At 37.6% G+C, this 14,038-nt stretch overlaps 1 protein-coding gene across 1 annotated transcript in view; it reads left to right on the top strand.

Moving 5' to 3' along the window:
* Nucleotides 1-294: 294 nt before the first annotated feature.
* The window catches only part of cdhr3.L (cadherin related family member 3 L homeolog), a 35,037-nt gene continuing 21,293 nt past the window's right edge, over nt 295-14,038 (top strand). The window contains exons 1-4 of the mRNA XM_041586522.1: nt 295-427; nt 6,850-7,040; nt 9,944-10,112; nt 12,399-12,490. Of these exons, the coding sequence (XP_041442456.1) occupies nt 379-427; nt 6,850-7,040; nt 9,944-10,112; nt 12,399-12,490 (501 nt within the window). The 5' untranslated portion in view covers nt 295-378. The remainder of the gene's footprint in view (nt 428-6,849; nt 7,041-9,943; nt 10,113-12,398; nt 12,491-14,038) is intronic.

Below are 14,038 nucleotides of genomic sequence, written 5' to 3'. Positions count from 1 at the left end.
TGGGAAGTATAATTCAAAGGGGAAGTGCTTATAAAGAATTTAATACGGTAGTTGCTTAAACCTGATACTGTTAATTCCTTCTTGTGAGCAGTGATAGCTTGCTTTCTGCAAAAGAAAATGACTGTCTGCTTGGGTTAATACAATGGTTATGTTGTAATGTTAAGTATCCCACTCCCACATGTTGTCAGTATGTTAGTAAGGCAAACAAACCATTGGTGGCTAGGAGCTACCTTAGATACGGTTTTATCTCTTTGATTCCCTACCTACAATCCATTCAGAGGAGGGGATTAGTAAACAAATAAGCAGGCAGAGCAGGACATTCCATCTAATCAGTTCACTTTTACTTTACAGAGAGAGAGCAGAAGCTGCTGAGAAAACATGGACAAACTTATACTCCTATATTTCCTGTTAGGGGTAATAGGACCTGGTAAGTTCACTTTTTAGGAATTTTTACTTTATTAACCCCTTGGTGACTGAATGCGGCTGCTTTGCTTATTGTGGCACACAGTGATCAGGAAATTTACAAACAGTGTTTGACATAGCAAAGCATGGAGTTGGGCAAATGCTTCTGATGCCTGTCAGTACTTATATCTATTGTGTGTTGTGCTATAACGCAGAACCTTCCAAACTGGAACAAAGAAGATGTTTAAACATGTCTAGATACAAGTTAGGCTGGGCATAAAGGACAAGGCAGGGGCTCCTGGCTGGGAAAGATGCCATTCTAGGAGTCGTTAACTATGCATCCCTCTCTTTTGGTTGCTGGTAGTTTCAGTGTAATATCAGCTGGAGGACTGCAGGTTGGACATCCCTAATGTACATATTGAAAATGTCTAAAAATTTCAACTTAAACTGATAATGACAGAAAAAACATGTTTCTAAATATTAATGTGCATTAAAAGTCACTTACAGATCATGTTGACACTTTTCACTGATAGGTCTGCTTTTGTAATTGTTTAGGAACTTGAAGTTCCTAAACCTGTCTGTTTGTCAACCTGACTGTCCCTTGTCAGCCTGTCAGTTTCTACTGCCCCCTTAAGCAACAAAGGGATCGGTAATATAAAAGCATTGGACAAGTAATTTTATGACAAAATTATAAATAGCAGACAAAGACAATGTTATGATAGATGTAAAAGAAAAAGGTTTAATTTGTGGTGTCCATATCTCTTTAATAATATATTTTGTACTTCTATCTACGATTCACTGTTCTGCCCTACACTTTAACTCCTGGAAAATAGACATTTGGTTACAGGTTTGGTGGAATATTTAATCTTTGGAGGATACTGTGTACACAGGTTAACAGGTGGAACTAATTCACAGAAAAAGTCCTATCTGAGGCAGGATATCATAACAAGTTAGCAGGACCATTGTACTGTTTCTAAGCAAGCAGCATTTGGTATAGATATTAGGAATCCTATGCAAGCCAAGAAAATATATGATGTTCTTTTTGGAACAAAAGGGGTGTTCACCCAAAACGTTGCTGTTTTTCACTAATAAATCGCAAGGGCTTGGCTCTGCTTGCATCTGCCACGTGTGCCAGTGAATTTTCTACCTGTTGGATTGGGAGGGTTCTAATCCCTCCATCATTCTGCACCAGGCTTCTATCATTTTGAGGGTATGCTGGTTTGGATACAATTTGTTGGACTGCCTGGAATAAGTAAAAGAAGTAGAATCAAATTTTACATTTGTTATATTGATTAGTCAAATAATAGCTGCTCTTTAGCTTAACATCTACACTTATAATGCTGTATATTATTTTAGGTCCCACAAAAATAAAGGACACTAGAAAAATCCATGATACTGTAAACATGGAACCTGGAAATAAAATTACATTTAATGGTAATGTGTGACATTTTCACCAGGAGTTAGGGGAATTCCTCTATTACGTTATAAATCAATCTGAAATGTTTGTTTACTCTATACATTCATAATTACATATTTGCATTGGATCATACAAACATAATATTTTAGTAAGGGGCACACTAACGGCAGTAATTAGGGAAGTTTGCTAGATTAATTGCAAATATTTTCTTTATAAAAGTACAGAATATATGACCATTTTGTAGAGCAGTAATTAACTGTTAATCATGATAATTCAAATTCAGAAAAATGTAATTAATAAATAAATCATGACAACTAATTTCGAATTAGAATTCCTGGCAGAAGTGTAACTTGGAAATCGGTTAATAATTACATCTTCTACAAATTAGAGCAACAAGTTTGCAGCCTTATTTTGTGACAGTACAGAATAGCAAATAACCCGCCCCCCACAAAAATAGAATAGCCACTCCAATATAGAGCTATCCCTGGCCAGCATTAGGGACGCTAGTATGGAACACTTCGTTTATTGTAAATTTTAAATGGCATAATATAAAAGAGCAACTAGTCTTAGTCCCAAAGGTAAGTTCTACTTATAAGAGAATGATAGCAGAAAAAAATATCAAATCACAGACTGAGGAGAGAGGTCCCTATATGGCAACTATGTTAGTATAGAAGGCACTTTATTCTGTCCCTAGAACAGGTACACAAAGGAAAAGAGTTATTAGGACAAATCATTCATCTGCTAGCCTAAAAGGATGTATAGAACATGGTGAGCAAGTGCAAAATGGCTCATGTTATGGCCATAGGCTTATTGTAATGCTTCTTGTTGCAGTCAGCAGCAGCAAATAACCCAATACTTTGATCTCTGTTACTTAGTAAAGCTAAAATGCCCAGTGTCCCATAGATCTAGTAGGACCCAGTCTGCTTTTTCAAGGTATTATATTGACCAGCTGTGATTGTAAAGAGATGCTGCCTTTTACTTTAGAGCAGAGACATCAGTTAGCTTAGGGCTACATTTTCAGCACTGCCACTTGCCCCAATGGAGTTGCAAAACTGCCTCTGGCAGCACTCTAACCAGAAAGAAAGCAGAAAATAGGCTGCCACTTAAAAGCACAGGGGTTAAGGCAAAATCATCAAGGGGAGCTGGGGTTAAGATATGAAAAGACTATGGTAAACTTAAATGTAGGCAAATTGAACCCATTTTATATATAGGGTTTTCACTTTTTCTGTAAATATTTATACAGGGCAGATGCATAGCACTTCGAACTTAACTTTTTTTTTACCTAAAAGAAAATGTTTTTAAAAAGTAAAAAATTTATCAAATTCCTTTTAACTTTTTCAGTTGTACCAGTTCATCATAACTGACTCACCTGCTTTGAACAGTGGAATTCAGTTATTTCCTACTGAGTTTTAACTATAACACCATAGTCATTTGGTAAGTGCCCGAAAGAAAACAAGTATTGTGTTTACACAGTGCTTGTCTATAGGAGACTCAATTAATAGAAATAGTTTTCCACATTACTACAAATTATTAGTAAGTGGAGAATAATGGCCATCTCCATTGATAATTGTAAATCATTATAGACAGCCCCTGAAGCACAAGCTTGAGAAAAGTCAGAGATGGTCTGACACAATGCCCAGGTCATAGATTTTTTTGCTGAGTATTCATTGCCCAGTGCTGTCGATAAGTGAAAGGATTTGTTTTTGTTACTGCATTCCAGTGTATGAGTATGATGTATGTATTTGTATGATAATCATATAACCCCTCTAACAAGAAACACAAACATTCAAATTGTTTGGCTGCAACAAACTTGATATATATACCTGTATATATTTTTTTTTACCAAAATTAAAGTTTAAAGTTGAACAATCCTGTCTCTGGTGTTTCAGTTTGGCAGCTCAGTAATCCAAGTGCAGATTCTGAGTGTGCTACATTAGTTGATACATCTCTCAGCAGCATCTATGGAATATCAGCAACTATTGTATCATTTATACAGTATCAGGGATTCTACTCTGCAGGACCAAAGTTAAGAAATGTATCAACTAATGTAAAACGTATCAACTAATATATCTGTTACAACAGTTTACACAGTCAGCGACCCCTCCTTCCCTGAGCTGATTTAGAAATATATATATATATATATATATATAATGGAAGTTTAAACTTAAATATTAGAAAATTGGTCACAAATAGAATATAACTGAGAAAAATCATTAGTTCTGGTGAACTATCTGGAAACAGCTTTACTGAAAAAAAGTGTTAACACCCCTTTAAAATGTATTCTGTACATTAATCAATAATGTATATTTCTTAAATTATACTTATGTCTGTTTGTGTCTTTGGCTATACAGAACAGTAAGTTTGCTTTTGTTTGAAACCTCTACATGATATGCAAAAGCAAGTTCACAAATGAATTGACTAATCAGACTAACATTCAGTAATGTACTGTGTCCAAGTAAGACAACACACCTGTTGGGTGCAGTAACTGTGTCACTAATGCATAGATTAAGAAACAGCTATGCAAATAGAGAACAGTAAACTCAACATCAATGGCTCATATTTTCCCCAATAGTTTCGCTCTTTGGTACTGAATGAATGATGACCCATTATGTATTCCTTGTTGCTGGGAGTTCAATGTGTTTTAGAAACACTGAAAAAAATATATCCTTGAATATGAACGTCTTGCTATATGAATGTTTCCTATATCTATATTAAGCTTATGTCACACAGGCAACTTTAGTGTGGCACATAATGTGCTGCTGAATGGTAGGGTATAAGTCATTTAAGCAGAAATGAGAAGGAAGGTAAATTCCGCACACCAGATCGTCAATTAAAAATCACCATCTTTATTCGACCATGTTAAAACACATGCTGCTTGACGCGTTTCGGGCTCAGCTGCCCTTAATCATAAGCTTATGATGATGCTTATGATTAAGGGCAGCTGAGCCCGAAACGCGTCAAGCAGCGTGTGTTTTAACATGGTCGAATAAAGATGGTGATTTTTAATTGACGATCTGGTGTGCGGAATTTACCTTCCTTCTCATTTCTGCTTGTATATGGCGTGGGATGCCGAAGTTCCTGCACCCGGACTTACGCAATATTTTGCCGGCTTGTGAATTTACTAAATCTGCGGTGAGTCTGAGCGGTTTACATATCTCCTTCGTTTTATAAGTCATTTAACCAGACTAGTAAGCAGGATACTCCTAAATAAACTCATATGCAACCAATTGCAATCTACTTTCAGTTCGATAATGGTTCTCCTTTAGCACTTTGCAGGGAAACAGATCCAATGTGGGAAAATATACAGTCAGTGCAAAGTCAATGTATTGTATATTCTAGTTGGCCACACAGCCCCTGTATACCCAGTATATGTATCTTAGGTTTAACGAATCACTTGAAATTTGAGGGGGGCACATATAGTTTAAATATAATTTTTTTTGTCTTGCGCATGTGTCTTTTGGTAATCTGGCAACCTCCCTTCCATAGTGTGTCCATAATGTTCTTTCTTTCTGTGTAAATCCACTTATACCAAACACCTAATCCTATAAAAAAGCAACCATGTCAGTGTTTATTAACTTTTTGTTTGTACAATTAGCTCTGATCTAAACAACCAGGGTTTTTCAAATGGCATCATTATTTGCACACGTCTAAACTAACAGGGTCACAATGTTGTCCTGGATCATTGACAGCAAAAAGTTTATTTTATAACTTGGCTATAACATAATCACTCTGGGTAGTCAAAGACTGTTAGGGAAGTTATTTGATTTCCAAAGTCTGGCTTGTTACACACTTCAAAACATTATCAAGGATTCTAAATATTTAGGATGGATTACATATTATTGAGAGTAAACAGAATAATAGGTGTAACTCATCAACTGTGTACAATGGCTAGAACATGTATATTCATCTTGTGTGCACAATAGAATGATTTCAGACTTTTCTTAACCAATACTCTTTTCCTTTCTGAATTTCCTTTTTGGACACTTGATCCCTTCACACTCCTGGGCCCCCTGCAACTGCAAAATCTGCTTCCACTGTAGTTACACCCCTGGTATTAGATTTTAGGGTCAATACACATAAATATGCAAATATAATAGACAGGTGCACAAAGATGTTAAAATATGCATACGATTATGGTCTGGAAGGTATCATGAAGGGCTAATAACACAAAGTTATAGGAAAGAAATAGGAAAGAAATAGTGGTATATATAGAGGTATATATGGAAACTTTATATAACAAACAAGGAATAAAAGGACTGCTGCCTGGTCATAATTCTAAAGACAGGTTATTTCCATTATTGCATTCATGAAGGACCTGGTGGACTTCTACAGTGGTCTAGGAATTCTGGAAGATGGTAATGAATGACAGGGAAAAGACTGATTGTTTGAATCCTGACCATGGGACTACAGTGCCTCCGGAATGAGGCAGGAGCAGCTAGAGATCTAGGGGCAAGCACAGTGCTCATGATACAAAAAGCTAATGATCAGGCTACGAAATGAGGTAGAACACAGCCAACTCTGATTGGCTTACCCTACATGGCCAATAAAGCTGCTGGATGTGATGGGAAAGCCAGGCAAAAACCTGCTGGTTGCACTCCTAGCCCAGTAGTTAATGCAGGGCAGCCACTAACTAGGTGGTTCCTAGTTCAAATTTCAGCAGAGGCTTACACTCTGCTAAGGATTATGCATTCTCTGAGACATAGTAAATGATGATCATGGGGCATTCCCTGCTGAAGCAACAAAATTGTGATATGACAAATTAAAAATGCAGAGAAGAAAAATGCTATATAAACACTTTTTATATTTCAGTCATATCCGTTCAAATTTAAACTATAATTGTTGAGGTAAACAATGCCATATCAGGTTTAGGACAAGACACAAGCAACAATTGCAGGAAATATAAGAAATCTGAGACTGATTGATGCGGTCTACCAATGACCAATCATCAATTGTAAAAATATAAATAACATTTTTAAATTATTTATTGAATATAGATTTATGTTAAAACTTCTTTATTTTTTTCCTTAAAGGTGGAGGCACAGTGACTTTCAAAGGATTACCTAATTTAGTAAACGTATTAGAAAACCAACCAGCTGGCACCACTGTCTTCACATTCAATGTAACTTCCACAGCTACAGTGAAATCTGGATTCCCTTATATAATCAACACAAGCCCCATCACTAAAGCATTTGAGTTGGGTGTTATTCTACCTACTGTTAATGTAAGTTTAATATTTTATGCATCTAAATAAACATTTTTGACTCCGAGAATAAACAGTTCAAAAATATACAAACACTGATTTTATGTTAAAGGAACAGTTTAGTATAAAAATAAAAACCAGGTAAATAGAGAGGCTGTGCAAAATAAAAATGTTACTAATATAGTTAGTTAGCCAAAAATGTAATGTATACCACTGTATAAGACTGGAGTGAGTAGATATCTAACGTAACAGAACCCAAATTCCCACTTTGCAGTTCCCTAACTCTGAGTTAGTCAGAGACTTTAAGGGGGCCCACATGGGTCATAATTGTTGTTGAAATTGATTCTTAGCACTCAGATCAGATTAAAAAGCAAACAGTTATGACCCATGTGCCCCCCCTCAAATCACTGCCTGGTAACCAATCAGTGTAAACCAAGAGAACTGCAAAGCAGGAAGTAGTTTTCTGGCTATTATGTTAGACATACAGTCACTCCAGCCTTTATACATTTCATTTTTAGCTAACTATATTGAAAACATGTTTTTATTATGCACAGACTATTTACCCAGTTTTTATTTTAATACTGAACAATTCCTTTAAGAGCACAATGAATTCAAGTATGCGCCTTACTTTCACATCTTGGTACTGAAATATCTCTAAATTAGAAATGGAAAAATACCAAATTAAATATGCATGCTGACTTTACTCTCTAGTCTATTGGACCATTTGTGGGACTACCAGTCCAACAGAGGAGGCACATGTTGATACAATGAGCTTAATAAAATGACTTAAAGGAATACTGTCTTTTTAATTCAGTTTTCTTAAAAAGTTATTGGCATTTGGCTATATTAGAACTGTGCACAGCTAGCAAGATAGAGCATGGGTTACACTGAACTCTAACACACAGGAATGGGCCTTTGCTATGTGTAAGATATGAAAGGAATGTGTAGTTTAACTACAACTAACTTAGGCTATAGTGTATAAAAATAAATAAGGACACCAGTGTTGTATATTCCGCAATATTATCCGTATAGTGTTATGAAATGTAGAGTCCGCAATTTACCACAGCCAGGTAAAGGATGCAACCAAGATTCCCAGAGATTGTGAGATTTATTCAGATTATCCAGCCCAGAGACAGCAAATTATACAGAGATCTTTCAAAATGTGCCCACAGTTTATACCTCCTTCCTTCTCTCTCTCCCTCTTCTTCCCTTCCTCTTCTCCTCTGCTTCCCTTTTTCTTCTCCTCTGCTTTACTTTCTCTTCTCCTCTGCTTCCCTTTCTCTTCAGCCAAATACCAACTCCATGGTTATACTGTTTCTGTTTTTATGCCATTGACCCAAATGGGGAATGGTTCTGATTGGCTGATGACAAGTCAAACAGGAAAACCAGCTAATTTCTTTAGATGTCCCTTTTACCAATAACAACTGTACAAACAGTTCCTCTGAAATGTAAAAGACCCTCTCCAGATGGTTTCTCTGAATGTGTCCCACCTATTTCTTATCTTATTTTTGCATTTGATTACAAGACAGGATGGGCTCCTTTGAAGGAGTCATAAAAACTCGGGATACCTTCTACCTAAGGATTAATTACAATCGGTCTATATATATTACTACAACCAGGAGGTTCTTGCAACAAACAAACAGAAGATAATGTCCATAGGGTTAATTCTCAGAGGCAATGCAGCACAAGTTCGTTAACTTTCAGGACAGTTTGTAACAAAGTCAACACGATGTGACACCATGTGGAGCAGTAACGTAACTAGAGGGGGTGGGCCCTGGTGCGTGACGCGCAGCCGGGCCCCACCCCCCTCCGTACGGCCCGCATTTCAGTGGCGCGCGGGCTGCCGGGGGGCCCTGAGGGGGTGTGGGCCCTGGCCCGCTCGCACCCCCTGCTCCCCCAGTAGTTCCACCACTGATGTGGAGATTGCTTATGGTAGTTTAAGATTCACCTTCTAGGTTGCCATTGCCCTTTGTGGTTCGGATCCCATACAGAAGAAATGGATCAGAGAGAAGACTATGCCTGAATCACTCTTCAGTACTCTGGACCCTTCACTTTGGCAAGCAGGGAGAGCTACTCCCTGCTATCAATCCTTGTTGGAGCACAAACTGCTCTTTCAAATCTCTCAATCTCACTTTCCTAGAAAGTGCTATTACATGAAATAACCTGTCACTGACTAAAGCCTCATTCACTGGGTCCCTGCTAAAGGTGTTGTCCCTTTAGGGCAGCACAGCTTTACTGGGACCTTTACTGGGTCAGCCACTGAAGGCCAAAGAGAAAGATCCTCTATATATAAACACTGTCAGGAAGTACGACAGGACATGGATATAATAAGATTGTGGGCCAATGATAGAAATATGTAAATGAATAAATGAATATAAGAGCTTTTGCCGACTAACTAGAGAAATAAAGAAGTGCAGGGATTTAAAGCCCCAGAGAAATATTAAACCTATGGGCCCTACATACTTGCAAGAAGGAATCTGTTTCTCATGAAAAGAGATAATTATTTGATGATAGTATCCCTTTAAACTGGATAGCATTTACATATATATTTCAAATGTTAATCTACAAAGCCTGTATTAACAAATCTGTAATAAATGCAGTGTAATGACTGTAACACAAATATATATATATATATATATATATATATATATATATATATATATATATATATATATAGATATAGATATAGATATATATATATATATATATATATATATATATATATATCTATATATATATATATATATATATATATATATATATATATATATATATATATATATATATATATATGATACTGCTGAAGCACACATATTATAAACCAAACAAGCTTCATCCAATGTATATCTGAACTTTTATTTTGATTAGTGAATTGAGCAACTATTTATGTCCATGTGAGATTACCAGAGCAAGTTGTTTTTCAGGTGGTTCTTACTGGGAATCCTGTGCTGGATTTTGAGACGACACCCAACAGTTTCAATCTGCAGATTTATGTAGAAGACAATACTGGCGCTACTGATCTCCAAATTTTAACTATACAGCTTATAAATGTCAACGAGCCTCCAGTCTTTCTGGACAACCTGGCTAATCAAGGTAAGATTTAATTTTGAAAGGATTATTCATTATTTGCCACCAAATACAACTTGGATCAAATTTGAACAATTCACATAGCAATACAGATGCTATGTGAATATGCCTCTACTGCAGGCATCAAAGTGCATGAAAACTTCCTTGCCAGCAAAGTTGGCTGGGGCATCAATGGCCCACTGGCGCTGTGACTTCAAAGATGCTCCTTGCATCCTCCGGGATCCTCCTCCCATCATCTGCCTCCATTCCACCTCCCGCACATGCACGTGTACCACATTGAGTTGCATAGCTTTTGCCTTCTTCCTCTTTAACATTGATGGGGAGGCCTGGGGGGGGACAGTCTGACCTTGCTTGCCAGATATCTGTTTTGGAATTGCTGCATTAAAAACACTTCACATTTCCCTGATGCCTTTTTTAGGAAACTAAATTCGAGTATTACATCATTTATCTGGGACAATAAGGTGCCACGTATGTCACTGAAATTACTGACAGCGCCAACTGAAAAAGGTGGTTTAGCCCTCCCGAATATTAAAAACTATTATCTGGCTGGCCAAATCTCATACCTGCACTCTTGGTTTCATTCAGACCTGGATAATCCCGCTACTCTACTTCAGGCATCCATCATAGGTTCACTAGAAGCTCTTCGTAATGCCCCATACAGGCGCCTCAAAGACTCCCCTCACCTACCAGAGGTTATGGCACTCCCCATACGCTTATGGGGGAAACGATATAAACCTGCAGATCTGCCCCCTTCACATATTTCTCCTAAACTTCCTCTGTGGAAGAACACTAATCTCCCTCATTTCAACAGTTTGCCGGATTTCCAGTATTGGCCGAACTTGGGCGTCAGACATATCGGTGACCTAATCAATGGAGAGTGGTTAGAACAGCTAAGTGGGAAGTTACTCAATCCTACCATTCAACTTTATCGCTATCTGCAATTGTGACATGCCTTTAAGGCTCAATTTGGTTCCTTAACTGTCACTTGGGTCAGCTCGAAACTTGAATCTAGACTATGGGATCCACAAACCAAGAAACTGCTCTCTGATATATATAGGCTACTCCTGGACCCAAATGTAGACCCATTTACTAAGTCCTATCCTAAATGGTCTCAATATATCCCAGAACTTGATCATGAGAAATGGGAGGAGGCTACTGGGAGTATATATGGGTCCTTGATATCCACTCGGGACAAAATGATACAATTTAAGGCTATACACCAGCTATATATTACTCCTCTTAGATTGAAACAAATGGGTAGGTCGGTGGATGAAAAATGTCATAGATGTCAAACCCTCAATGCAGGATTCTTTCACATGTGTGGGAATGTGAGGTAGTTTCTCGCTTTTGGTCAGCGGTTGTTCAATATTTAAGCCAAAATCTTGATCTCCCGGGAGTAAAATCCCTGTTGGTGTGTCTCTTAGGGGTGGTAGAGGAGCTGGTGCCTCTGAACAAAACCAGGAATCTTTTACGGGCTACACTCTTTTATGCCAAAAAGCTGGTGGTGATGAGGTGGATGAGTCCATACCCTCCCAATATCAAACAGTGGCGGGAATTAATAAACAAGACGCTACCACTTATTAAATTGACCTACATTGCCAGAGGTTCCCCCACAAAGTTTGATAAAATTTGGACTTCCTGGGTTGATGCCAATCCTGGAATTTCACTCCCAGACTCACCACAATAGTGGATAAGATTCACTATGCCTGATCTACCTATGCTATGATACTGACTTGTACTTGTATTAATGTCTCGGTGCACAGCCTTGTATGTGTCTGTTTTTGTTGTGTGTTTTAAAAACCAGAAATAAATATCTTTAAAAAAAAAAACACTTCACATTTGTCCTTAGAGCAGAGGTCTACAGTTTAGGCCCTCTTTTTCAGTAGGGTGTAGCCTAGGGGCCCCACATGTCATTAATCCACAACTGAGAGCAGCCACTGGGACTCATGAAAAGTATAGAAACAAAATAAAATTCATGTTAAAAATGTATATTTTAGAAAAGAATAGAAAGCAAACGCATTAAGGCATTCTTTGTGGTGCACTATTTGATTTTGTGAAGTGACTTATACTTTTAGAAATTGTGAAAGAATTGATCTCTTGTTTAGTCCTTGTGCATAGGAAAAACTAAAACTAAATAAAAAACAACAAATAAAAACAACTGATCATTTACCATGGTCACAAAAGTTTGTATATTCTATACTCTTAGAAATGTATCATTATTTATATATGTTTAGGTCTAAAAGAATTCCATACCCTAACAAAAAAAAAATGTATTATCTTTTGTTCTTCTAGCTGTAGAGCTTTATATCCCAGAAGGAACTGCAGCAGGAACAATTTATCAGATTAATGCATTTGACCCTGAGGATGCATCTAATACGCTTACAGTATGTATCTCTGAGATGCGTATTGGAAAATAATGGAATTTTGAAATTGGTTATATTAAGTTTACAATAAAATATGCAATTTTCTGATGGTTTAGCCTTTGATTTAAAGTAAGTCAACAGCAATTATACTGTCTTTCCAAGTAAGGCTTGGCACCTCACAAATGTACAGTTTCTGTATGTATGTGTCAGTTGCCGTAAGTAGTTGCCATATAGAATTCCTTCTTTAGGGCTAAATTGCCTGTAAAGCAGTGGGTTATATACTAAAGCTGGGACTGATTTCAGGGGTTCTGGGTCTGTACCAAACAACACAGTGGGCAAAACACTTGAAATCCACCATGTGCTATATGCCTAAGGCTTCAGATAATCCCAGCCTGAAAAGCTTTGTATAATTAACATCAAGTAATATAGTTTATGCTCTAGTGCAGTAGTCCCCAACCTTTTTTGGCCCAGGGACCAGTGTAAAGGAAAACATTTTTGCAAGGACCGGGGGGGGGGGGGTCGTAGGGGTCAGGAGGGGGTAGGGGGGGCCAGCAGCAACTGCGCGTCCAATTCAGGCATCAGCTTTATTTGCAGGCTAGGCTCGTTGGTCCAGTTCAAGACTGTCCGCGGCCCAGTGGTTGGGATTGTGTCACTTTTGGTGTATGACGTTAAAACAGCGTTAGTATTGAAAATGCTAAATGGATACATTCCAAGAAACACCATAATCACATTTTAATTGATAACATCTGCCAAATTACTTCAGTTGTGTTTGACCAACCTATAAATAGTTGACATTTGGCTACCAATCACTATACTTTTTATTCCCATTCCCATTCTATTTTTAGAAGAATAGACCATATATTTCTCTCCTCTGCTTTCTGAACACCCATAACACAAATATAATCCCCATTGCATGGTCTGATCACTCCCTGGTCACACTCTCAGCAATCTGTTAAATCTGACACTTTTAGGAGGCTCCTGTGAGATGTGCTGTTAAACATACTATTAACTAATTGTTTTGTAGAGAATACAGGGTCCATTTCTCCATCAATTTCCCTGTAGTAGGCTCATAAAGTCATTATGTGTGGAACCCTCATTCAACTGGCCTCAAGATGTTTATCTCATTTCTGCAGTACCACAACTATTCCATAAAAAATAATATGAAGTATTAGAAGTATTTTAACAGCTCACCCCACTACTATAGTATCAGAATTTGCTAGTTTAGCAATCTTTATCAGACCAATACTTCTTATTCCCCTCAGATGCTGATAATATATTCCAACAGATTTCCATGGTTCCCATCTCTCTTATACACAGGACTTAATAGATCAACCTTTTAAGATAGAGAAAGTATAATATGTTATAAAATAACCCAAACCTCTTCTACGGGTCTGCATTGTGCATGTGACATCATTCTGCATGTTTGGGGGGGGCTGTAAGGTCCTGTGCTTAAGGAGGCACTAGGCCTAAATACAGCCCTGGGTGCAGAGGTCATAAATTGCACGACCAACGAGTGTTGATATTAATGCGACAAGTTTTGAAAATGCAAAAAATAAACACTACAGGGCT

Source organism: Xenopus laevis, chromosome 3L (genome assembly GCF_017654675.1).
Source record: "Xenopus laevis strain J_2021 chromosome 3L, Xenopus_laevis_v10.1, whole genome shotgun sequence".
In the NCBI taxonomy this organism is placed as follows: Eukaryota; Metazoa; Chordata; class Amphibia; order Anura; family Pipidae; genus Xenopus; species Xenopus laevis.
The sequence above is the reverse complement of the archived record's forward strand: the minus strand, read 5'-3'. Positions and strand labels throughout refer to the sequence as shown.